The following is a 26,635-nucleotide window of genomic DNA, read 5'->3' as shown; positions in this document are numbered from 1 at the left end:
CTCGGGTTACATACGCTTCAGGTTACATACGCTTCAGGTTACAGACTCCGCTAACCCAGAAATAGTGCTTCAGGTTGAGAACAGAAATCGGGCTCTGGCAGCGCAGCGGCAGTGGGAGACCCCATTAGCTAAAGTGGTGCTTCAGGTTAAGAATAGATTCAGGTTAAGTATGGTCCTCTGGAACGTATTAAGTACTTAACCCGAGGTACCACTGTATAACTAACACAAGCAATAATCTATTAACAAGCATATATACAAAAACTATGCACCTTTCATTTCTCATGGCGATGTCTCTGGTTTCCATTCGGGTTGAAATTTGCTGGTGACATTATTTCAGGGATTTACTACGGGAGAGAAGATGATTCCTGGAAATACATATGATGGATAATAACATGTCGCAGTTAATGTACCTGTGACCATCCCGAAAGAAGGCAATGGAAATGTTGCCTGAGAAAAGAGAGTAAAGGGAACAGACAACTCCTTTACTGCAATCAGGAGAAAGGTCACAAACCTTAGCTGTTAATCACCTCAGAATCCCAGCATGGTATTAATGCAGCTGCTTTCTATAGCTCCAGTATATTAGCAGAGTCAAGTCACGTTATATTAAACTAGGAACACAGACACAGGAAAGCTGGATCTGAAATCAGAATGATACTTTCATGCAATTGAGAAATGGTTTGGTATATTGGTTGTTGTTGTTATCATTAGTGGGTGAGATCCACTTCCATGCCTGCAAAACGGACCTTAGGTTGCCCATTCATGTTGTGGAAGTTCTCCCATATGAAATTATTCACTGCTATTGAGTTCAAAAAGATTGTTTTCATGGCTGCCAGCTCTTGACTGCATGGGACTATTCGCCTGAGGTAAAGTGAACTGAATCAGGATCCGAGTTTGTCTAGATCTCTTGAAATTCCACCAAACTAATACATAGTTAAAGAGGGTCTTCTTTTTTCTGCATAAATATAGAGTTGGATCCAGCCTAAGTAGTGCTAAGTAGTCCATTGAAACCCATATGAAAAGTGAATCATGATCAAAGCAGATCTCATTGATTTCAATAGTACCTAAGGACTATAACTGAAGGGCTGTACCCACTTACCTGGTGAGCCCCATTGAACACAATGAGATGTGCTTCTGGTGTGATGGTACATTTTGAAGTGGTGGAGCTCATCATGGCATCCTCAACAGCCATACACACACACACAAACCAGGAGAATCTCAAAACTCATGGGCCGATGAGCACTTACTGTTCCCAACCCTAACCCTGAGGAAAGCCATCTAATTAGACTTTAATTTGATTTTGACCTGTTTTTAGGAGGTAATTTAATTATTGTTTGATTTTATACTAATGTTATATATCTGATGTTAGCCGCCCTGAGCCTGACTTTGGCCAGGGAGGGTAGGATATAAATAAAAGTTTATTATTATTATTTTGAGGAGGAGGAGGAGGATGTTGATCCAGTATTATACATGCAAACTTCCACACTAGAAAATGGCAACACAGAGCATACAGTAGTACCCTATTTATCAGACTCATTATGGCCACAGTCCTATGCAGTTTCCTGGAAGTAAGCTCAACTGAACTCAGTGGTGCTCACTTCTGCTTGCATAGTAGACTAAACTTGTGGAATACACTGAGAGCTTTAACAAAAGATCGACAGCCAACTGAAATACAAATATTAGCTTTTAATCAAAAAATCAAACTATCTGGCAAATTTAAACTGCTTGTATGACGTGGGGACACCATCGAAGAAAAGGAAAGGGGCAGGCCTCTGCTTATTTTCCTCATTTGCTGGCTTCCTATCAGCTAATGTTAAAAAACAAACTTGAAAGACTCATTATCACCTCATTCACTTGCCAGAGCACAGCGGATCTCTCAATCCCCCAGTACTCCATCAGATCATTCCTGCTCTGAAGAAAGTCCTGGAGCTCTACAGCTTCGCATCTCCCCACTACACCACTGGAGAGGTATAGGATTGTGCTGCAACTTAGGCTGGCTATAAATCATAGTCCAAATGTCCTGATTTATTTTTATTTTTATCTTTTTTTTGGAAGGTATGAAAGTTCACCATCCACTATACTTTCACAACAATGGATTAGAAAATCTGTGTGCATTCTGAGCACTGAAAATGCAATCTAAACTGGGGAAAGATATATAAAAAGGTGTGCAACCTTTGTTTAACAAAATGAAAAAGTAATATTATTGCAGCGAATTTGGGTTTTATTTCAAAGTACGACGACAACAAAAAGAACTGGAGTTCCATATTTTTTTAAAAAAATGATTTTGGTGTGGTGAGTGAAAGAGAAAGAAAGGGGAGGAAATGTAGCTTCTTATCTGATCTTGATTCTTTGTAGGCAACCTGATCATTATGCTGCATATTATCTTGGTTTGTTGTTGCTTAGCTCAGACGCAAAAATGTAGCTTTTCGCATAAGTAACCCCTTACATCTTCTTATTTAGGTTATTACAAAGGAATCTCCAATTAAATAAATCAAATGGGTCTTTTTAGGTCTGTATCAGCCCAGTTTATGCAGACTGTCGGTGCGCAAGTAATTACTGCAAACGGTGAACCCAGAGAGCAGATCAGGTTATATATTATACAGTACCTTCAAATATTCAGAGCAGTGCTGATGATGATCGCACTTACGATATTGCATACTGTGATATGCCTCTGAATTCAGTCCCTGCCAGTTTGCCTTTCCAAATATATTTGGCTACTTACTTGCACGCAATGGAAGTAATAATCCATAATTGTCTCTTGTTAGGGTTCACTCCAAGATCTGTGTGTGCGGAAATACTCCCTTATCGAGGCTTGTCTACTTTCCACCTTTAAAAAAATAATGCATATGTACTGCCACTTCTCCTGTAAGATTTTTCTAAGCTGTGGTGAAATGTTTCCCCGTCGTTTATAGCTCAGTTGTCAGAAAGCACAAGTAAAAAACGCAGGAAATGTGTAGCTATTCGTGAGATGGAATTTCAAATAGTATTGACAAATTCCCTCGCTCCTAACCACACCAGCAGAAATTGATACAAGTGCCGTAATATGTTCTACAAGTCTTCATAGCTCAAGGAAAATAAATGCATATGGCACAAGCATTTTCCAAACCAATATTACCTAGAAATAAGCTGCAAGTAGTCACAAATGCTTGATTTATGCCAACCAGCATTATTATTATTATTATTATTATTATTATTATTATTAGTGGTTAAACTCCAAGAGGAGGCATTCTATGGCGCTCAGTGAAGCCCAGTGGATGGTGAAATTTAGATGGGAAGAAAAATAGGTGGCATAGTCTGGAAGCTTCAATTTGCAAATAAACCCAAATTATTAGACAAATATAAAGGGACACAATGCACCATTTAAGTTTTTTCTCAGTCTTTCTAACCTTATTTCCCTGTCTATGAACCTAACAAAATGTGTATATCATGTAAGAGCTGTTCGACAGTAAGAGCTGTTCGACAGTGGAATTTGCTGCCAAGGAGTGTGGTGGAGTCTCCTTCTTTGGAGGTCTTTAAGCAGAGCCTTGACAACCATATGTCAGGAGTGCTCTGATGGTGTTTCCTGCTTGGCAGGGGGTTGGACTCGATGGCCCTTGTGGTCTCTTCCAACTCTATGATTCTATGATTCTATGTGGGGAAACCACCTAACCATTGCTCAGTATAGCACACACTAGGGGCAAATCTACACTCATGGTTTATAACATTAAAGAAGAATTAAGGAATGATTTTCATACGGTAATGAACATATTATGTTTTGCTTGTAACATTAATAATAATAATAATAGCAATAATAATAAAAAAATTGTATCCCACCCTCCCTGGCCAAAGCCAGGCTCAGAGCAGCTAACATCTTATAAATAAGACAATATGCATAATACAATATACAATAGGCAAATAAAATAACCTTCATTAAAATAATATAGAATACAGTAATATTAAATATCAGCATTTCAAAATTAAACAGAAATCCACTCTTAACAGTTACAATAAGTAATTTCTAAACTCCAATCAATAAAACACAGCAAACCACAGTGCACAACATAATACAATACAAAATGAGAAGGAGAGACTGGAGGGTGGGGCAAGGCAGGTGGAAAGAGGCCTTGCCTGATGGAGTCTCTCCCCTATAATGTGTTATTACAATGTGACACCATAGGATGGTGCAGAGCAACCAAGACCTGGCAATAGGGAAGCTCCTTTTTTACTGACAAGACAAGATAGGAACATTTTTAATTTACCAATATGCCCAGTGATGTTTTAGAATGATATATCTAATATCGTTCTAATAACGTTTAGAAGGTCAGTGTAGATCCAGCCTAGGAATCCAAATGGCCAGGTTCAAATCAGTCAGCCTAGGCATCATCTTGGACCCACAGACAGTACCAAGGCCCACCCAAATGTATCAGGCACTCATCTGATGGCAATAATGGTATCAGGTACAGTAATTTGCAGGTGGTCAGTCCTACCCACCACTCAAAGTTCAAAAGCGCTCAAACTCATCTGATTAGCAGTTACAGAAAGCCCCTTTGAAGTCCATTTGCAGCTGTGATTTGGATTGTAACCACAGCAAACAAAGCACAAATCGGCACTAACAGGGAGCCCTTTCCATGCTGTCAGCGAGCCCTGCTTGAAAGGAACTGGTCAGGAGCTCACTATTAACTCTGAATTAGAGTGGTACCTCAGGTTACATACGCTTCAGGTTACAGACTCTGCTAACCCAGAAATAGTGCTTCAGGTTAAGAACTTTGCTTCAGGATGAGAGCAGAAATTACGCAGCGGCAGCAGGAGGCCCCATTAGCTAAAGTGGTGCTTCAGGTTAAGAACAGTTTCAGGTTAAGTACGGACCTCCAGAATGAATTAAGTACTTAACCTGAGGTACCACTGTACTTATTTGTAGCAACATCCTTACCTGCCGCACAGCTGATGTCACACCAGGCGTGGGGCGCATGATATTTGACCTCACAGGCCAAATTTGAGACTCATGCGGGCCATAGGTTCATGCATCACCACTGCAAGCAAGATGATGGTGCTGGTGACTGCAGTGGTGCCACGGCCACCATGGGCTGCCCAAATGGCAGTAGGTGTAGGGAGGCCCACCCCTTCCCCTCAAAAGTCTGGAGTCAGACCAAATCCTTGGTATCTCCAGTTAGATGGATCAGCCAGGATAGGGATGAGGAACTTGTGGACATTGTTGAACTCCACTCCCGCCAAGGCCAGTTGTTGTTGTCGTTGATGATGATGATGTTACCCTGCCCATCTGGCTGGGTTTCCTCAAAGGTCAGGGATGATAGCAGCTGTAGTCCAGCAACATCTGGAGTCCTATTCCTAAACTAGCAGATGATGAGAACAATCTCCGCCTGAGAGCCTGGAGAACTGCTGCTGCCAGCATAATACTGGACTAGATGGACCAGTGGTCTGACCTGATATAAAGGCTGCTTCCCGCTCTGTCCTAAGAATCGCTCAGCTCCCTTCCTTCACATTCCTCTTGTCCTGCAATGCAGAACGAGAGAGCCTAACAGAACGTGTTTCTATTATCCTTGGCAAACTCATCTCATCATACCTAGGAATTCGTTTTCTCGCCCTTTCATCGAAAAAAAGGGGGGGGTGAATTGCAATGAAATATGAAGGTCCCCAGTGCTTATGAAGCTGCATGAATTGCCTGAAGAAGCCACTGCCACTTAAAAGTCTGAGATCCATCGGGGGACTTTGAAAGCTATATCCTGCTCCTTTAATTAATCTAGTCGAGATAATATTGGGAGAGCCCCAGCTCCCAATTCTTTTGCACATCTCACAAGGGCTTAGGGAGGAATCTCTCACCTTGCCTGGGAAGAATGAAGCAGCCTACATCATCTCTTCTGTTGTTCCTTGGCTTCTCAGAAATTAAAATGAGTGAAATTTTAACCCCTTTCTCCTACTTCCTCTTCATACAACAGAAAGATTGAGGGGGAAAGTGTAATCTCTCCACTTTCAGACAAGATGGATCTTTCCTATTCTATATACAGAATATTAGAAAAGCCAACGGTTAAATGAAATTTTCAAGTCAGACTAAAAAATAAAAGGATTTGACACAAAGATATCAGATTTAGAAAAAGAACTTTTATTAAAGAATAATAAAAATGATCAAAAACATATAAATTACTATTGGATTGTAATCTTAAGGACGAGGAGGTGAAGGAAGTGATGGTAAATGGGCACATGATTTTGGTTATCCAATTGAGATGGAAAAATGGGGGAAACTATGGAAAACAGATTAAAAATTCACCACGTGCTATCTGATAAAAGAAAACTTTATGAAAATGATCCACAGATGGTACATGACCCCAAGCAAATTAGCCAAAATAAATAAAAATAACAGTAATAAGTGTTGGAGATGTAAACAAAATGAAGGAACCCTATTCCACATATGGTGGACATGTCCCTAAATCAAAAAAATTTGGGACATGGTTTATGAAGAGCTAAAGAAAATGCTAAAACATACCTTTTTAAAGAAACCTGAAGCTTTCCTATTAGGCATTTTAACGATAAGCATCCCAAATAAATATAAAAGAGTGTTTCTTTATTTGACAACAGCGGCTAGAATATTAATAGCAAAATACTGGAAAAGTGAGCTAATACCAACAAAAAACGAGTGTGAGTACCTCAAACTAGCCAAAATGACAGAACTAATAAGAAACCACTCAGGTGACAAGGTAAAAAAGGAATGGGTTTGCTTCAAAAACTATCGGACTAAATATGCTCCCAAAAATAATACTTGGTTGTGCTTAGATTAATTTCACAGATATAATGGAAAAAAAATTGATTTGAATAAAGGAATACAGATTATTGGTAACTAATGAGAAGTGTTGAAGCTGCAAAGAGATATAGAGGGAAGTCAATTAACATATCAGGGATTCAAAGAAGTTTGGTGGAACAGGAAGAAAGTGGGAAAGAAAGAAAGACTGTAAGGAAAGAAAGAAAGACTGTAAGGAACTGTAAGGAAAGAAAGAAAAGAAGAAATATTAATGTAATTTCTTTCTGGGAGCCTTTTGTATAGCTATTTAAATTATGGTTTGTATCCTTTGAACAATTGTGTGCCTATTTTTATTTTATTCTTTTCCTCTCCTTTTTTTTCCTTTTCTTTTTCTGTATTTGGGCGTAATTTTTAATTTACTATTTTTCGCTCTGTAGTTTTCAAAAATGCAATACAAAAGAAGAGCCAATGGCCTACCAGAAAACACTGGGAAACCCAGAAGCAGTACCTGAGCACAACACTCTCCCCATTTGTGATTCCCAGCAACTGGTTTTCAGAAACATACTGCCTCTGACAGTAAAGGTGGAACAGAGCCATTGTGGCTAGAAGCCCACCAGACAGAAATCTTACGTCACCACTGGCAAACAGCACAGCGTCTTCCTCAGCACCTGAGGGCAGCAGGGTAGATTTGGGGGCACAGAGAAGGCCACATAGTGCACCTCGCTCTGTCCCCCAACATCTTATTGCTTTTTGCTGTCCTTTAGTATGTAATAAACAAAAATCTGCCCTTATTCCCTTATGGGGGACACAAGAGCCCTTATAGAGTCCTTTGTAGGTTCTCCATCGGTAGGAGAAAATAACAGAGGCCAACCAGAGAATATTGAGAAGCAAAGCAGCTAGTAAGCCTGATCTTTACTGAACTGTTGCAACAGGGTGCTCCCCTCACATGCAGGAAAGGAGGAGGACCCTGAACCAAGGTGTGCCTGCCCTTATATAGACATTTTAAATTCCCTTCCCTGGAGCTCAAGATCACCCCTCCATACATCATACATATATCACAGAAGGCGAGTAAACCAAGACCACCCCCACAAACATCATATCTGCATCACAGAAAAGGTGGTCTACAACAGAAATTTGAATGTTGTTGTTTTTCCTGTCTGCCAGGTTATCTGATAATGCCTTATCTGATTGCCTTTCCTGGTAGTCTGGCCACTCCTTTGAGATGGTGATTACCCACTTCCTGAGACAATGGGAAGGTTCCCCCACCCCCTCCCTCCTTACAGAGAAAACATTTGGTCAGTTTGGGAGTCAAAATGGTTTCAGGGCGGTCTTCCTGTGCTGCTCCAGACATGTGGTCCACATATCTATGTACGTGCTAGATTAGTACATTTATTTACATTTATTATATATGTAAGACCCTAATTTTTTTTATTACAAGTAGCTGCCACCTGAAGCAACCGCCTCACTCTGCCTAAGGGTAGGGCTGGCTTTGCTTCCTTTGTAGCAGGCTCCCTGGAAACATCAGAAATAGCCCCTTTCTTGCCACTTCCAAGCTTCTTGAGAACTCAGCACAAAATGAAGGCAGCTTAGTGGGCCTCAACTGTTCTAGCTAGGTCCCAGCTCAGTGGAAGTACATATATTTAGCCTACAAGAGGTCCCAGTCTCTGCCACTCTAGAGTCAATGGGTGCAGCATAGACAGTATCAAAGACAGTATGCCTTTGTATAAGACAACTTCCTGTAGCCCTAAATTTACTCAGCATGCCTTGTCTCTGCCAGCACACTAGACTATGCAGAGTCATTTAAAGCCACTGCTGTGAGAACCTCTTAAAGAGTCAGATAAAGATCATGGGTTAAATGAATAAATAAAAACTCCCTTGTAGCTCTGAGTGCAGGCAATTCCTGAGTCTCATCAAGGGCAGGTATCCTTTAAAAAAAATGTTTACTAACTGCTACCTGTCATTGTGCCACTGTGGGTTAAACCACAGAGCCTAGGACTTGCCGATCAGAAGGTTGGCGGTTTGAATCCCCGCAATGGGGTGAGCTCCCGTTGCTCGGTCCCAGCTCCTGCCAACCTAGCAGTTCGAAAGCACGTCAAAGTGCAAGTAGATAAATAGGTACCGCTCCAGCAGGAAGGTAAACGGCATTTCCGTGCGCTGCTCTGGTTTGCCATAAGCGGCTTAGTCATGCTGGCCACATGACCCAGAAGCTGTACGCCGGCTCCCTCGGCCAATAAAGCGAGATTAGCGCTGCAACCCCAGAGTCGGTCACGACTGGACTTAATGGTCAGGGGTCCCTTTACCTTTTACCTGTCATGAGCTTTTGTTGTAAGGCAGATTACAGATTTACAACAGGGATGGTCAGATGGTAGTTTGAGATCTATTTGAACATCTCTGGCTGATTTACAGTAAATAAGGATTTCTGACTTTTTGTTGCTTAACAAAATCTACCCCACCCCAAATTAGGCTGCCGAAACAAAGAAAGTGTATAGGGAAACTGGGACTGGATTTTTGTATGTGAAAAGACTGTGAGCTCAGTTCTAGTACTGAAGACACTTACCTGGCTGAAGAGGTGTCCTGTTCTTTCATTTAATCTTGCACTTAGCTGCTATTAGAACCTTGGTGTTCTAGACAAAAAAAAAGCAGATCCCACAACCTTGAAGGCTACCCACCTCTGATCTAGAGTTTTAAAAATGTTCTAATTTCTAGTTTCATCAAGGAAGCAATATCGCTTAAAATCCCTTGACAGAATTCGTAATTTTTAGTTGCAGGCAAACCATACTGGTTCATAAACACAAGAGGCATTGCACTTTCGTTGCCATCTTTCTGAAAGGAAAGGAAATGAATTACCAGTTAAAACAAAATCGAAAGGTCGCAGAGAATGAAAGTGCATTCTGGTAGTCAACCCAATCTAGGTCAGGAATCAGGACCTGAGGTGTTAAACAGAATATAAGCCTCATTCATCTGCTGATTTTATACAGATTTCATCCAGCTCTGTGAAAATCAGAAGATTGCTGTGGTGCCAAATTATTCAAACAGATCAGAAATCCTGATAGGGAATTATTGGGCATTTTTGCTCAAGTTCTGTCAACCAGCAGAGATAAATCCACCATTCAAATGCCAACACTGCCCTCTAGCGATTAGATGAAATGAATATACATTGCTTATTCGTTTTCAATGTCGACTCCTCAGTCCAGTGGTCTTGTGTTCCTATGTGCTCAAAGTCCTCCAGCCTGGAATGCCTTCCTCATTCTTTCATGTAAAGGGAATGTAAGAACATAAGAAGAGACGGCTGGATCAGGCCAATGGTCCATCTAGCCCAGCATCCTGTCCTCGCAGCAGCCAACCAGATTCCTGTTGGAATCACACAAGCAGGAACTGAGAACGAGATCACTCTCCCTCCTGCGGTTTCCAGGGCATTGCTATCATCATCATCATCATCATCATCATCATTTTTATTTGTATGTCGCCTTTCCACAGTTAAAAAAACAATGCTCAAGACAGCTTACAGCATAACAAGATTTACATAATTACAAAAATCATAAACAATAAATAAACCACATCAAAAAATGCACAACCAAATGGGAAACAATTTCCACATACAGTGGTACCTTGGGTTACATATGCTTCAGGTTACAGACTCCGCTAACTCAGAAATAGTACCTTGGGTTAAGAACTTTGCTGCAGGATGAGAACAGAAATCATGCGGCAGCAGCAGGAGGCCCCATTAGCTAAAGCGGTGCTTCAGGTTAAGAACAGTTTCAGGTTAAGCACGGACCTCCGGAACGAATTAAGTACTTAACGTGAGGTACCACTGTAAATCAAAATCTAAGACTAAGAATACAGCATTAATTAATTTTTTACATAGGTAAAAAATAGCAGCAATTTAAACAAAAAACAAAATGGAGCCCTCTCTGCCCAGTGGCAGCAGTCCTTTATAGAGCCCATCAGGCCCCGCCCTGGGCCAGGCAGTGAGGGCAGGACTGGGACCCTCAGGCGCTGAGCAGGGGAGTCCTCCTGGGTGGTAGCCACGGCTAGTAGCCACATATAACCTTATCTTCCATTAATTTATCTCAGGCATAGGCAAACTCAGCCCTCCAGATGTTTTGGGACTACAACTCCCCTCATCCCTGATCACTGGGCCTGTTAGCTAGGGATGATGGGAGTTGTAGTCCCAAAACATATGGAGAGCCAAGTTTGCCTATGCCTGATTTATCTCATGGTCTTTTAAAACCATCCCATTTGGTCATTGCCTCCTGTGGTGTTGAGTTCCATAGTTACACTATGCATTGAGTGAAGAAGCACTTTTATCAGTCCTGAATCTTCCAACATTCTGCCTCAAAGGGAGACTATACATTTCCACACTCCTATGCTTGAATGGTTTGATTTAATGGAGGTCCCCATGCACACACATACTAGAACATTCACAGATATTTTTATAGCAGTTGCAAAATGGTATAGCAGCTTTCGATTTGTGACACTTAGATGGGCAAGGTACTGATTAGCCTGGAGAGGTTTGTAGGTTAATAGACACCCCCTCCTCACAAATAAACTCATCACCTGTTACAAATATCCATCTTGCCAGAGTTCAAATTTGGTCTGTCTGTTAACTCTCTGTTGTCAACTGCCAAGAATTTGGAGCTTATGCTGTCTGTGACATCATTCATGACAGCAGAATGTTATGTTTGCCTTCAGCTCCGGTTGTCTCCGTGCCAACAGCAAGGGGTCAGGAGTATAAATCCCTCCAACTACAGAACTATCAATGCAGGAATCTCCAGCAAATTTTATTTTTGCTCTCCTGCCCTATGCCTAATTGATAGTTGTGCGTAGCTGGAAGCCTGCTTGCAGAAGTTAGTTCTAATGGATCTCAATGAATGATTCCAATGAATGATCCAATGTTATTCAATAAATTCACCTCCAACCCCTTTCATCAGTTTATAGCATTTTTATAATTCAAACCCCTTTTGAAATGTTCAATATCTCTGGATTATTCTTCAAGTTTCTTTGGCCTTTCCTATGTAGAGGTTGTTGGTTCATCAATTAATTTTACTGGGTAGTGGGCAGTGCCAAATAAACTCTACTCATTCCCAAGCCCTTCCCCTATGATAAAAGTCAATATAGCCCCAATGTTTATTTATTACCTGCCATGTTGATCCACCTTGCCAGAGTTCAGACATGGGCTGAGTGTTAACTGCTTCTAAGTCTGCCAAGACTTTTGAGCATAACCCGTTTATGACATCATGCGTGACATCAGAATGTCCATGTTTGAATTCTGCCCAGGCTGTCACCATGCCAACAGGGGTGGCCAGTAAACCTCTGCAAATAGAGAATCAATCAGCCTGTGGGTTATTGTTTATGCTTTCTTGATCTTTCCTTTTTATTATTCAGGAATAACTGGTCCTCCAAATAATTGAATATTCAGATCTACAATTTCCAGAGTTCCCCGAAAGAGGGATTGGCTGTTAAACCCCTCTAAAAATTGTAGCTCTGTGAGGGGAACCAGGTCTCCTAACAACTTTTGGCTCCCTTAATAAACTACATCTCCGAAGATCCTTTGGGGGAAATCATGACTTTTAAGGGCAGCACAAAACCTTTCTGAACCCGTACAGTACTAGGCTAGCCACCCCAGCAGCTGGCAGTGTCTTTCAGTTCTGCATTAAACTCTATTGAACTCAAGACTTCTGCGTAGGCATGCCATAGGATGGCAGCATGGCACAGTGGTTAGAGTGGACTATGACCAGGGTTCAAATCCTAACTGGGCTACAAAGCTCACTGGGTGACCTTTGGGGGCCAGCTGCTGCCTCTCAGCCTAACCTACCTCACAGGGTTGGTGGGGGAGGATTAAACAAGGATTAAGAAAACCATGTTTTCTGCCCTGAGCTTCTTGGAGAAAAACGGTGGGATATAAATGCAGCAAACAGATAAATAAAGGCTGCACTTCCTAAAGCTCTTTTTAAAAAAATAGTCCCAAAGAAGTGAATAGTGGTGGGTATAGATCAAGGGAAGTCATAGTCCCCATCGATTCTGCTTTGGTCAGACCACACCTGAAATATTGTGTCCTGTTCTGGGCGCCCAAATTTAATAAGGCTATTGAAAAGCTGGGACATGTGCAGAGGAGGGCAATTGAGATGATCTGGAAACCCAGCCTTATGAAGGAGCTTTCAAAAGAGGAGACTGAGAGGAGATATGATAGCCATCTTCAAATATCCCCTGGAAGAGGGAACAAGCATCTTTTCTCCTCCTGCTCTGGAGGGTAGAACTCGAACTCATGGCTTCAAGCTACAAGAAAAGAGGTTCCGACCCAACATCGGGAAGAACTTTCTGACGGTAAGAGCTGTTCTGACTCCCTCGGGAGCTTGCGGACTCTCCTTCCTTGGGGGGTTTTAAGCAGAGCTTGGCTGGCCCATCTGTCAAGGATGCCTTCAGCCGAGATTCCTGCATCGCCGGGGGTTGGGCTAGATGACCCTTGGGGGACCCTAATTCAAAGTGAAGGGCGGCCAAGGCTCCTTCCCCCCCAGAGGGGAAAACATGGCGGAGCCACCGCCTCCTCTGGGAAGGGATGCGAAGGTCGACGCCTGAAACCAAACTAGGCGGGGACTTCTCCCCCTTTCCCCCGAGGAAGCGGCGCGGCAAAGGAGAGCCCCGGCGGCCTTCCTCGCCTCTGGCCTGTAGGAGGCAAACGGCTCCCGGCGCCTGGGCGGAAGAAGGCGGGCTCTCGGCGGGGCCGCGATGGCTGACGAGGGCGGGCAGCCTCCGCCGAAAGGGCCCTGCTCCCGCGCCGGCCTCCCCGCGCGGTATTTCTGCACGGCGGGCCGCGGGATGGAGCCTTTCCTGCTGAGGGAGGTGCGGACTCGGCTGGACGCCGCGCAGGTGAGGCCCTCCGGCCGGGCTGCGAGGAAGGTCCGGCGAATCCCTTTGGGCCGACAGCCTCGCTCCGCCTCCTTGCCGGCGGAGAGGAGGGTGGGTGGCTAAACACGCTCCCTTTGTCACTTCGGAAAGGCGGTGCAGACGAGCGAGCTGACTCGGGGTTAGGTTGCTTCGTCTGCACGGCCAGTGCCGGATTGACGTATAAGCTAAACAAGATATAGCTCGTGGCCCCACTCTCTTGGGGGGGGGGGGGGGAAAATGTAAAGGTAAAAAAACTAGATGTACATTTCCAAAATATAAGATAAAAAAGCAAATAAAATAAAACCTACATCATTTTAAGTTAGAGCTTAATAATTATTTCACTACAGTCATATTTCGGGTTACAGGCGCTTCAGGTTGCGTTTTTTCGGGTTACGCATCCGCCGAAACCCGTTCAGTACCAGAACGGGTTACTTCCAGGTTTTGGCGGTTGCACATGCGCAGAAGCGCTAAATCGCGCTTTGCATGTGCGCAGAAACACCGAATCGCAACCCGCGTGTGTGCAGATGCGCCGCTGCGAGTTGCAAACGCTGTGGGTTGCGAATGTGCATCCCACACGGATCACTTTTGCAACCCGAGCGTCCACCGTATTAATATACTTGTTCTTAATTGTATTTCACTATTAATATACTACTTAATTGTATTTCAGTTCAACAATTACTTTGATAAAATACATATTTTGTTATGTGCAAATGGCTTTAGATACCTATTAGGTCCATAAATTACCATATAGCATATATTCAACACAAAAAACAGTGGCAATTTGTTGTTGACAAAGGACAGCTGGACATATAAAGGGCCCCTTTACCTTCAGTAGCTTAGGACCTCTTCAAATCCGGCCGTGTGCATGGCCTCACCCTTCTGGAGCCCCTCTGCCCATTTGCTCGGAAGGCGAGCTCCCCACACCCTATGTGGTCAGTGAGGGCTTTGCCCACAAAACAGGGTTGAGGACCTTTAAACATCCTTCCTACACGCATTGAAAGCACATGGCTAGTTCTCCGCGCACCCCAAACCACAGAAGAATCCTGGGAACTGTAGTTTAAGGGTGCTGGGGATTCTAGCTCTGTGAGGGGCAACTGTGGTTCCTGTTGTGATCTTTTGGGAACAGTCACGTGCATTCTGGGTGTGCGTTAAGTGTAATTATTATTATTATTATTATTATTATTATTATTATTATTATATATACCGCCCTATACCTGGGGATCTCAGGGCGGTTCACAGAATAAAATCAAGATATAAAACCACAAAATACATAATAAAAATAAAAACAACAACCCAATAGTCCCTGCCCCACAAAAAAACACATTTTAAAAGGGCATAGGACATGGTTAGGCAAACTAAGGTCCGGGGGCTGGATCCGGCCCAGTCGCCTTCTCAATGTGGCCCGCAGACGGTCTGGGAATCATCATGTTTTGACATGAGTAGAATATGTCCTTTTATTTATTTAAAATGCATCTCTGGGTTATTTGTGGGGCATAGGAATTCGTTATTTTCCCCAAAAAATATAGTGCAGCCCCCCACAAGGTCCGAGGGAGGGTGGACCAGCCCCCTGCTGAAAAAGTTTGCCGACTCCTGGCATAGTATGTCAATCAGATCAACCAAAGGCCTGGTTAAAAAGGAACGTTTTTGCCAGGCGCCTAAAGGTGTATAATGAAGGCTCCAGTCAAACTTCCCTGGGAAAGTGTAAGGTGCCAGTCCACCCAATGTCTGCATCCCGGTCATAACTGGGACTGGGACCTCATCCTAGCAGTGTAACAATAAAACGGCTGGCACATTTGCAAGGCTAAGCAAAGGTCCACTGTGGTTTCAAATCCCATTTTCAAAACCCATGTGGCTTCAGACCATTTTGTTAGTGTTGTGAGCTGCCTTGAGGACTAAAGTAGAAGAGCAGGGTATAAATAAACCAGCTAAATCATAATAAACAAATCATTTATGGGCAATGCCATTTTCAGATTTACTATATAATCAGTGTACATTCTCTGTCAAGGTGGAATATGTATCAGGAAAAGTCTTCTTCACCACCAGCGCAGAGCTGAGTATGCTGAAGGAGCTGAAGTCTGCGGAGCGGTTGTTTTTGCTGCTGAATAAATATCCTCCACTTTCCATCTCTAGAAATAAAGGTAATTTTTTTTTTTTACTGTACTCTTGTGGGTTTGCCTCGTGCAGGCCTATCTCCTGTAACCTTCCACAGCGAGAAAGGCTACCCTATAACCTTCGTGCCTCTTTGTTAAAAGGAGTCAGTGCTGAGTAGCTTCCGGGTTCAATGTGGTAAGCGGTCGTTCCAATTCCTGCTCAGCTATTTATTTTTCACAGCTTGCACCTTGCCCTTTATCTGTAGACCTCGAGGCAGGTTATAACCGAGAAAGTAAACACAAGCAATATTAAAAACTGCTAAATCTGTCCGTTCAGTGAATTTTGTGGACCGGGACTGTTTTCCATCTAAGGTCTGTCCAAAAAAAAAATCACATTTTCGGTTATTCTGCTCTTCCATGCTCTGCTTTTCCCTCTTCTTTAAACACACTTTTTACCACTGAATTGGACCAAATGGCAAACCTTATTGCCGTTTGGTCCAATTTAGTGGTAACCTTGTGTCTTCCTGGGGGAAAGCAGTGGGACAAACCCAGAGTGTACATTTGTTGGGCAGATACAGCTTGCCTTTCGGGTGCCCACTCAGCTTCAGCTGCTATTCATCCCAAGTGAACAGCACGTTACAAGGCAAGTTACAGGTTTCTGGTGGTGCTAATGGCATCATCACAGCCATCAGCACCACAGACCCATATTCTGGCTCCTGAGGGTTCTCTTAAGCAGATCATTGAGGTCAGACAGGTCCTTGGCATATGCTGGATCTTGGGGGGGGGCATCATCTAGAGGGGCTTTCCCAGTGTGCTTCGCTAGGAGCTCAGGTTCTTGGCTGCTGCTGTTGCAACACGGTAGGCAGATATGATACTGAGCCAGCTCACAGGCAACATGGCCATCACAGCAGCTGCAGGAGGTGGTAGGAAGGAGCTGCCAGGGGCTTCCTCTGTCTTCAGCATGCAAGCTGCAGAGGGCCCCAAAGGAACTAACTCTCTAGCCAAGACATCTCTCTGGCTATGTTCCTCATTTGGTGTACTTGGACAGGTGGACACTATCTCAAGACCTCACTTACCTAAGTGGGTTGTTGTAAAATTTAAGATGCTGCTCGGCGCTTGTTGGAATAAGGACGAGATGCGTATTCAATAAATTGTTGTTGTTGTTGTTGAGTCGTGTCCAACTCATCCTGACCCCATGGACCAGAGTACACCAGGTACTCCTGTCTTCCACTGCCTCCCGCAGTTTGGTCAAACTCATGCTGGTAGCTTCGAGAACACTGTCCAACCATCTCGTCCTCCGTCGTCCCCTTCTCCTTGTGCCCTCCATCTTTCCCAACATCAGGGTCTTTTCCAGGAAGTCTTCTCTTCTCATCAGGTGGCCAAAGTATTGGAGCCTCAGCTTCAGGATCTGTCCTTCCAGTGAGCACTCAGGGCTGATTTCCTTAAGAATGGATAGGTTTGATCTTCTTGCAGTCCATGGGACTCTCAAGAGCTCCTCCAGCACCATAATTCAAAAGCATCAATTCTTTGGCGATCAGCCTTCTTTATGGTCCAGCTTTCACTTCCATACATCACTACTGGGAAAACCATAGCTTTAACTATAAGGACCTTTGTCAGCAAGGTGATGTCTCTGCTTTTTAAGATGCTGTCTAGGTTGTTTAATAAATAGGGAAATTGAAAGGGGCCTATCATAGCAAGTCCCTGCTCCCCATTCCCTTTCAACCCCATTTTGAATAAAAATTGTGTTGAAGGTCTAGGGCAGAGCTTTCCAAACGTTTCCTGCTGGTGGCACGCTTTTTAGACATTTATCATTTTGCGACACAGTAATTCAGTTTTACTAGCAAATGGGAGGTTAAACTAAGCCCTTCTTTCCAGCCCCGGGAGCAGTGCAGGGAGAGTTCACACAACACACCTGCACACTGCAGCTGACACATTAACATGCTGTGACACATGGTTTGGAAAACTCTGGTCTAGGGAAGTGTAAGCCTCCTTTCCTTTTACCTTGCTTGTTTAGCCCCTATTGCTCATGAACATTTAGGAAACCACATGGGAGCATTAGATCTACACAGGCGTACATGTGGGATTCTAGAGTCTGAGCTGTATGTTCATCAAGGTGTGTGAACTAGTATACCATCATCATCACACCTTGACACATCTCCAGGATCCCATGCAGCTGGTGTTTGAGGAATAGATCCCCTTTTTTGAAAACAGAAAACAGTGATTTGCTAGCTTTCAGTGTTATTTGCTTAATTAAGAAGTAAGAAAGCCCTTATTATTTTAGTCAAAAGCAGGAATGAAAACATTCATTGGTTCTCTGAATAGCTAAAACATAACCATAGGCTTCATACAAGTTTAACACCTACTTAAAAATAATAGCACAGTCCTAGCTATGTTTACCCCAAAGGAAGTCACACAGAATTTCAATGGGACTTATTCCCGTGTATTTGGGTGTAGAATTGCAATCTAAGCTTGCTTGAATGTTTCTCTTGAACACAAGCTCTCCAGCTGATTAAGGCAGCTTAGTGGCTTTCTGGTTCTTAGGTTTGGTTCTTAGGTCTTAGTATACCAGGCCCAGGAAGGAGGAAAGTGGCTTGCTAGGCAAAGTCTGGTGGATTAGATAAGATGGGGAGGAAGCATGTGTCCTGGGAGAGAAAAGTATTGCATTCCCACACCCCCTAAGAAAACAGTCCTTGGAATATATTCTAATACTTCAAAATATACAGTTTATTGTTATGTGCTATTTATGTGTTAAAGGTTACATGAGTTTAGATTCTTCATTTCTTTCAGGCAGAGTAATTCATGACATTCAAAAACTTGTAAATGAGACTCCCAGGCACTGGCTGGATATGGTTACTCTTTGGAGAAGTCTTCATTGCCAGGAGGTGAAAGAAGAAAACAGGTGTGAGGAACGTCCAGACTCCCAGAAACGGAAGCTAGAAGAGGAAGGCAGCATTCAAAATAAAAAACAGAAGAGAGAACTAATATCGGAGACAGTTTCTGGTGAAACTCAAATAGAAAACCAACAAAGCTGTAACACCTCCGAGGTTCATAACAGCAACGGTTTGTCTTCGGACAGATTATTTTTGGAAAAGACTCCTGAACTTATTCAAGAGGAATCTGGCGAGAGCAGCAGGTCCTTCAGCTTCAGAGTTTCCTGCCGCTGTAGTGGAGCCCTTGCAAAAATATTTACTGCTCAGGTTTGTGGGCATTTGTTTGGCCACTGTGAGAACAGGATGTGGGACTAGATGGGCCACTGGTCAGAATCCAGCAGAGCTATTCTTATGTTCTTATCTACAAACAAGATGCATGCAGCTGCTTTTAACACAATCCCAACATACAGCATCAGGCTGCTAATGAAATAGTTAACTGTTCTTGATTGTGTGCTGCCAGCCCAGATTATTATGCAGGCGGCTGAGAGTTTATTTCTTCGTTATGCATAATCAGTAGTCATTAAGTTTTCTGAATGGCAGGCGCATAAGGAAAAAATAGCACTGCTTGAGTGGGCTGTATAGGAATCATTAGCATTCTGCATCCTAAATAATATTTTTAAAAGCAAGCTGAGCTTTACAGACTGTCTTCTGTACCATCTTTTGGAATTCCTATTAATTGGCAAAGGGGGGGTGTGTGTGTGTGTGGAGTGCTGAATTACGCTTGATTATCCATACTCGAGATAAATTTCAAGACTGCTATTCGGAAGGTTTGGTTATCAAGCAAAAATAACGTCTTGTCTTGTAAAGTAGAACGTTCTTAGTAGATGTTGATGAGAGCGTGGAAGGAGCAATTAATTCCGTTCTTTGAACTCTTTTTCAAAAATGTCTTCAGTTTGGAAGAATATTCCATGAAATAATTGCTTCCTCCAAGTAATTATGGATTTTGTCATTTCAATATTTCAGTCCTTAATGTGGACTACGCTACATAGAATTTATCGGGAGTTGCTTCAAAGAAAGCATGCATAGGTTGAGACTGCAAGATCTTTTGGCCCCAGCCACCATGGTCAAGGGTGCTGGGAACTGTTTCTAACATAACAAGATATGGAAGGCACCAGGTTAGCTTCCACTGATCTCAGCCTAACCCGTCTTCTTTTCTTCCTTGCCATTTCAAGTTTCAGGAACAATTTGTCATGCCGCATGCTCAGGTCTCTCTCATTGCTGATTTGTCTTTTCAGGAGATGGGGAGGATAATTGGAACGGCTCTTATGAAGAGTTTTGGATGGAAAGCAGATTTGAGAAATCCTGACATAGAGGTAACAAAATTAATACATTGAAATGTGGGTAATCTCTGTGGATTCTTGGTCCTCAGATAAAGGTCTTTACCGGACTGAGTTGAACTTCTTTGTACACTGAAGTTCCTCTCAAAGTCCCTTTGAGATTAGGCTTTGGGAATCAAACCAATGTGTCCTTCTAACCCAGTATGCTGTCTCCGACAATGGAAAGATCCAGGTACCTTAAGAGGTTTTTAACACAGCAAGGTACTAACAGAGCACAGTGATCCTGCAATAACCAGTCTCTGGGTGCTTAATGTCTGAAGACCTTCAACCAGTTGGCAGTTATGAGATTCTCTGATTTATGAATGGCAGCCCTGTCCAAATTTTATATTTTATAAATTCACTTAAAATATACAGGAATTAATGCATAGATCTGTACCTGCAGCACTGCATTCTAAAAGGGGAAACTTTTGCCACCTGGGTGAGATTAACCCCTTTGATTCCTTTTAAAAGCAGGGATGTTACTGGACTATCATTGCCATTATCCCTAATAAAAGTTTCTGGTCAGCAACATCCAGAGTTGTTTAAAAATTACTGTAGTCTTATTCTGTAATTCACCTAACAATAAGCAAAGACAAAAGAGCAAAGATAATGAGTTTTTAATAACTTCAAAGAAGGATAAAGAGCCTGCTAGCTGGATATCTAAAAGGGGAGTTACATGCATAAAGGTCTGCAAAGGAGTAGTGAAATCTCATAGGCTAGAAGTTGGACAAGGGAGTGGTGATTTAATCAGAAATTTAGTACTAAAGAGCCAAGAAGGAGAATTGAAAGAAAGCAAAGAAATTAGATATGGAAGAGGGCAAATCTGTGAAGATGCTTTAATCTCAGAAGTTTAAACAAAATGCAACAATAAAGGAAGCCTGTGAAGAGAATGAAGATTAAAGCGAAAAGAAAGAAAAATAAACAAAAAAATTAAAAAGAGAAGAGGCTTAAACCAGAAGAAACAGGATAAGCAGACATTTCAATTATCAACAAAGGATAGAATGAAAAACTGAATATGAACTGTAGTAGAATCAATAGATAAAAGACAAATTTTAGACTATAAAACTGATATCTTGATAGTTCATGCTTGTGGCAGTGCTTTTTTTATTACATTTTTCATATATATTTTCCTTATAGAATTTACAGCCCAGCCCTACAGACTTCCTGTCGAAACCCTGTACTAAACTCCCAAGGATGGTGTAGTGCTGTCTTTGAAACAGCTAATGCCACTCTCAGCCAGGCAGAAACAAATGAGTTCAGCACTGCATTCGGTTCTTCTCCACAATTCCTCCTCTGTTCTCAGCACCAGTATAAATATATGCACTGGCAGAGATGCACCATGGTGCAACCTCAGATCTCCACAGCTGCAACTTCTGTGCAAATCTGAGGGTTCCAGGCATTGCCTTTGCTCACAAGATGTACCTATTTGATACAGATAGTCCCCAGTATAATAACTTTTGTATGAGAATCAGATTGCTTGCTAGTTTAATTTTTTTAAAAAATACCATTGAAAATATCATTGAGATGGGGCATTTGAATATTTATATTCAAATTGGCTAAAGCTGAAAATGCAAGTAACTTTTCATTGTAATATTCCATTGCCTTTCAGATCTTTGTGCATCTAAATGACATTTACTCTGTGATTGGGATTCCTGTTTTCAGGTAAATACTGCATTAAAAACTACAGTTCATAGTCCAAAAGGACACCTTTAATTGAAGTAAATTTCTGAGGGGTTACTATGTTTTCCTGTTGTATATAATCAACAAAGACTCCCATGGCACCTTAAAAACTTGACATTTTAATTGTGGCATGAGGCTTTATGAATTACTGCCGCCTTAAATCAGATCTGTGGACTGTTATTCTCAGTTGGCTGATGGATTAAAATAATATACATATACATTGGTGCAGAGTGTGGAAATTCTAAGCTGTAGGACCAAACTGCCATGAAATGCAAGGAGTAACAGTACGTTTGTTGCATTTCTCTGCAGAGCCCAGATTAGATGTATACAAGATAAGAACAGGCTGGTATAGCAGCAGTCACTGTGATGGAACTGTTGTGCTTGCTGACAATAAGAAGGGAGACAATTACTTTAGTGGAAAAGATCTTTCCAATTTCAATTCAAAAGACTTCAGAGGAGGCTTCTGAATTAAAGTATGGTGACTTGTGAGATCAGCTCCAGAATGTTCTGGAATGTTTAAATGTGACCAGTGACTGCTGTCTTTTGTATTTCATCATGGACTTTTGCAAAGTTATTTTCCTTCCTCTGTACCCATGTGTGTATATCTGTTTATCTAGACAATTTCCCACTGGTTCTTCAGGGCTATCTCCCCATCTGTTCTAGTCCTAAGTACTTAACAACATTGTCATTTGTCTCTGTATCTTAAACAAGATTTGCCACCAGCTTATTCACAAATTTGAAGATTTGGGGATAAAAACTTCTTATCTATTTGGAATAACAATAGCGCATAGTTTTAGAGTTTGAGTATATTAGAATTCTGTGTGTGAGAGAGAGATACATTTTAATATGGTGTTTTGTCTGCAGACTTCCCTTGGCAAGCAGATCATATATCAAAACAGCTGGGTTGCGATCTACCGTTGCTTGGGCTATGGCATCCCTTGCTGAAATCAAGGTAATCAGCCAAGTAGAGTTTTAGTTGCTCTGTGGTTACTGAGCAACTCTCAGTAACCAGAATCTTGCCACTGGAAGTATTTTAAATGCAAGCGAGACCTTGTGTAGTATCGTGAAGTGGCTAAGGTGGCAGTCAGAGTCCTGTTTACTTGGGAGTAAGCCCCAATGAACTCAAGCAGACCTGAGCCAGTGTGGTTTAGTGGTTAAGAGCGGTAGTCTCGTAATCTGGGGAACCGGGTTCGAGTCTCCGCTCCTCCACACGCAGCTGCTGGGTGACCTTGGGCCAGTCACACTTCTCTGAAGTCTCTCAGCCCCACTCACCTCACAGAGTGTTTGTTGTGGGGGAGGAAGGGAAAGGAGAATGTTAGCCGCTTTGAGACTCCTTAAAGGGAGTGAAAGGCAGGATATCAAATCCCAACTCCTCCTCCTCTTCTTCTTAATTTCTGACTGAACACGCAAAAAAATGGTGCTGTGTTTGGAGCTGTTTCTGCTTGGCTCCAGCCCCAGGTGCATCATGGGAATCATAATTAATACACTAAACCAGCAGCGGGGAACCCATGAGCCTCCAGATGTTTCTGGGCTCCCAACACCACCTTCCCTTTCCATTGGCCATGCTGGCTGGGCTGATGGGAGTTGGGAGTCCCTCAGCTGCTGGAGGGCCACCAATTCGCCAGCCCTGCCCTAAGCCATTGTTGTAAGGATTGCTGAAAAGGAACTATTAATGAACATATGGAAAATAATTCATCAGTACCCCACAGGCAACGAGATATAAGTATTATTCGGTCAGATACTTTTAAGCATGTTTGTAGATTGGGCTACGTGAGTTTACAACATGCCTTTCAACTGCAGTAGCTCCATTGTTACTAATTTCACACAGTGCCCCAACTATGCAGAATGCTTTGCCATTCCCTTGCAATTGATGCTATCAATATATGAGAATTATAGAGCAATTTCACAGACAGGGGCATGGGGTTCAGATATAGTCAGTTGCCCAAGGTGGACCACTGATCCTGCAACTAAGGCAGGACTTCAATCCATGCTTCCCACATCTTTGTTAACACAACAGCATCGTCTGTATTCCATGTCTGTTCTTGTGGTTTATTCTAAATGACCACAGCATTGACCAGAGGAGCCTAACCATGTAAAGCTCAGTCTTTCTTTCTTGCTTGCTTGCTTCCTTTAATTTGGTAGATAAGATCTTTATACCAGAAGACAGATTTCCTAATGTCTTGACAGATGGAATAGTGTTGTGTTTGCTTTTCTTTCTTTTTTTCTCCACAGCCTGGTGCATTTGTACTAGATCCAACATGTGGGCTAGGAACAATACTCCTAGAAGCAGCGACCGAATGGCCTGTAAGCTCCGTCATAACAGCAAGTGTGATGTCTGGCCACAGATGGCATCTTGTGGCCAAATCTGTAAATAATGAACCTCTAATATGCAGCAGTGGGGCTGAAAATTAGGTTCCAAAATTTCTCTCTAGAAAATATGTTGACTTTTAGCTTAGGCGTTCATGCTAATAAAACTACTGATTCCTTCTAGCTTGTGATTCTGCAGTTGGTGGTGTTATTATGCCTAATTCTCAGTGATTGTTTTGATAATTTATGGGGATTTTAAAAAAAACTAATGTAAATGTTTGTTTTTTCTCTTCAGAATGTGCATTATTTAGGGACTGACATAAGTGATTCACAATTAGAAGGAGCCTACACTAATATTAAAGCTGCAGGCCTAGTGGATAAAATCGGGTTACTGAAAGCTTCTGTGACAGGTAAGAGCTGGCAAGGATATCTGCAGTACTATACAAATCAATTTATTGCTTTATATTTCCTTTATTGTAATTGAAACGATGATTTATGACTGCATCAAATACTTTGTGATGCCTTGTAGTCAGATGTTAGTCCCTAATTAGAGTTATTATTATATACAAAGAAGAAGAATGGCTGAGCATTTCACATGCTTAAATATCTAAATATCTCGTAGCGTTGCCATTTCAGTCGGAAAGCATTGATGTTGTTCTTGCGGACATCCCCTTTGGAAAGAAGTTCAAAATAACAAAAGACATGACCTTACTGCCGGACGTTTTTCAAGAAATTGAGAGGTATGTGCGTTCTGATATCTGAGGCAGAAAAACTGCTACTGCAGATTGGGATCTGGCTAATGGTATTGCAGGCTAAACAAAGGAAAGTCACATTTCAACGTGGCCATGTTACCTACTAGATGAAGTTGAGAATTTAAAACAGGGAGATAAAAATCACGTTGCCAGTAGTCCTCAGTTGCTTTTAAAAGGCCATGAGTGATTTTAGAATAAACATCTCTAAGATTTGTCATGACTGCCGTATTGTTAGCCTCTGTACACTGAAAAGTCTTCTGCTGAATTAATAAAGATTGTAACTGCACAAGGATATTAATAACTATCCTCCGGTTGTTCCCTTTCAGGGTACTTTGTGGTGGAGGGATTGTCGTGCTGCTACTTAGTCAAGAGCTCTACAAGCGCCTCTCTGGTGACATTGCCAGCAGTCTAGGTACTGAGAACTGCACCCCTGCAAGTCCTTGCAAACAAAGTGCCATGATGTTAGTCAGCAACACCAAAGGAAAGAGCATTGTCCCCACAACTGTTCCCCTATCAACTCAAGAGGCAGAGAGAGAAGACACCAGCGATAAAAGGATGACTTTTGGCTCACTGGTGCTGGTGGAATCCTTGGAAGTTAGCCTTGGCAAAACAGATGCATTCATATGCAAGTATAAGAAAGCAACAGGAGGTTTTGCAAGAAGTTAGCAGCATTCAGCAAGTGTGCATGAAGCAGTTTGGAGCTTCTGCTTTGAACCATATGGATCTGGAGCAGCTGAGTTTTGGTGAGCCCAGAGCTCAGCCATCAGAATTGCCTTAGGTTCCATACCTCCAGTGGGCCCCAAAGGTATGTAGCAAGGGTCTCTAAATGAGAAGGCCTTTGGCCAAATCTAGACCTTTAAGGGATGCTTAATTCCTTAAATTAATTCCTTAAAAGAGGTCTGGAGAAGGTGTGGTTAGTGTAAACAGGGCTTGCTGGCAGGCAGCTTTATTAGGGATGTGGTGCAGGTTCACCCCTACCTTCTCAAAACAGCCTTCTAGGAAAGTAAGTTGCCGACCAGGAGCCGATATAGCATGCCCCATAAAGGAGTTGGTGGCAGTCCTTGGTGCTTACATGGGACCATTTTGCCACAATAGGGTGGGGCTCAAGGCAGGCTGTGGCATTGTGCTGGCAGAAAGGAGCATGGTGCCTTATTTTGTGTGCTGCAGTGCTGACGAGGTAAATCACAGGGGTGCAAAAATGTCTGCCTTTTTTGAGAGTAGACGTGTGGCTTATAAGCGCAATCCTGTGTCTTTAACAAAATCCGGACATGGCTATAGTCTGGCTGCTTTTGACCACAACATGGTAACTTCCATGCTTGACAGTGCATTATACATATCGCAAGCCAAGTGAGGGAGGAATTTAAGGTGACTTCCATCAGTGCAAGAATTTTGGAGTGTTAGATGGAACAATTCCTTCTTCTCTCCCCCCTCCTCCCCCAGCACTCTGCTCCTGATCACCCCTTGGAAGTGCACTGAGAAGGAGAGGGTGAAGCTCCGTTGCACTGGGGTTCTGCTGATTTGGTTCACTGGACTCCTACCCCTTATGCTTGTACTAATTTTAATTGCTTTGGAAGAAATAGCTTTCTTTTTCCCCTCTTGTTTCAGAAGTAAACCAAAATAAACTTGACTGGAAAATTCCAGTATGCTTTTCAGAATGGTGTAAAATTCCAGGGATGTTATTTAGAAAAATGCAAAGTAGTATAGCCACATAACTGGAGACAGAGTTTTTAACTCGAGGTTGTATTTTTGTCTTAAACTTACATGACGGTTTAAGAAGGACCCATTTCCAAGTCACTCACTCGGAAATTTTTACAAACACTTTCAACAGAAGTTCTACCACAAAACTTTTTTTTTTAGACAAAGAGGCTGAGGTTGTACAACAGATGTTACTTCCAACAATATTAAATGTCATATAATTGTTTTGTACAATTAAACTCGTTTATACATG

The 26,635-nt window shown here is 42.4% G+C and overlaps 1 protein-coding gene and 1 long non-coding RNA gene across 3 annotated transcripts; one reads left to right on the top strand and one right to left on the bottom strand.

Annotated features, from left to right (window-relative positions):
* Positions 1-7,111: 7,111 nt before the first annotated feature.
* On the bottom strand, positions 7,112-12,060 carry LOC309366008. Its single transcript, XR_014166388.1, has 3 exons — positions 11,866-12,060; positions 8,186-10,078; positions 7,112-7,485 (listed from the first exon to the last, which is right to left on the bottom strand). It is a non-coding gene; the product is annotated as an uncharacterized lncRNA (long non-coding RNA).
* An 835-nt stretch (positions 12,061-12,895) lies between these two features.
* THUMPD2 (THUMP domain 2 tRNA and snRNA guanosine methyltransferase) lies at positions 12,896-26,342 on the top strand. 2 transcript variants are annotated; one of them, XM_081904127.1, is made up of 10 exons: positions 12,896-13,051; positions 15,618-15,750; positions 18,490-18,899; positions 19,868-19,945; positions 21,558-21,610; positions 22,493-22,580; positions 23,861-23,932; positions 24,231-24,345; positions 24,558-24,675; positions 25,014-26,342. In XM_081904127.1, the coding sequence occupies exons 1-10, from the start codon at positions 12,911-12,913 to the stop codon at positions 25,351-25,353; spliced, it is 1,548 nt and encodes a 515-aa protein (XP_081760253.1). In that variant the 5' UTR covers positions 12,896-12,910; the 3' UTR covers positions 25,354-26,342. The 2 variants fall into 2 exon arrangements, with proteins under 2 accessions (XP_081760253.1, XP_081760252.1); XM_081904126.1 differs by lacking the exon at positions 12,896-13,051 and adding an exon at positions 13,439-13,594.
* The last annotated feature ends 293 nt before the right edge of the window (positions 26,343-26,635 follow it).

Source organism: Podarcis melisellensis (assembly GCF_964234715.1).
Source record: "Podarcis melisellensis genome assembly, chromosome: 3".
NCBI classification, from domain to species: Eukaryota; Metazoa; Chordata; class Lepidosauria; order Squamata; family Lacertidae; genus Podarcis; species Podarcis melisellensis.
Note: the sequence above shows the minus strand (reverse complement) of the source record. Positions and strands in the feature narration are given on the sequence as shown.

Bases quoted from the DNA above. Each gene is read 5' to 3' on its own strand.
- THUMPD2 (XM_081904127.1), top strand. From the start codon at position 12,911: ATGATAGCCATCTTCAAATATCCCCTGGAAGAGGGAACAAGCATCTTT. The intron at 19,946-21,557 runs GTAACAAAATTA...ATTGCCTTTCAG, and splicing joins TGAGAAATCCTGACATAGAG to ATCTTTGTGCATCTAAATGA. The intron at 21,611-22,492 runs GTAAATACTGCA...TTTTGTCTGCAG, and splicing joins ATTGGGATTCCTGTTTTCAG to ACTTCCCTTGGCAAGCAGAT.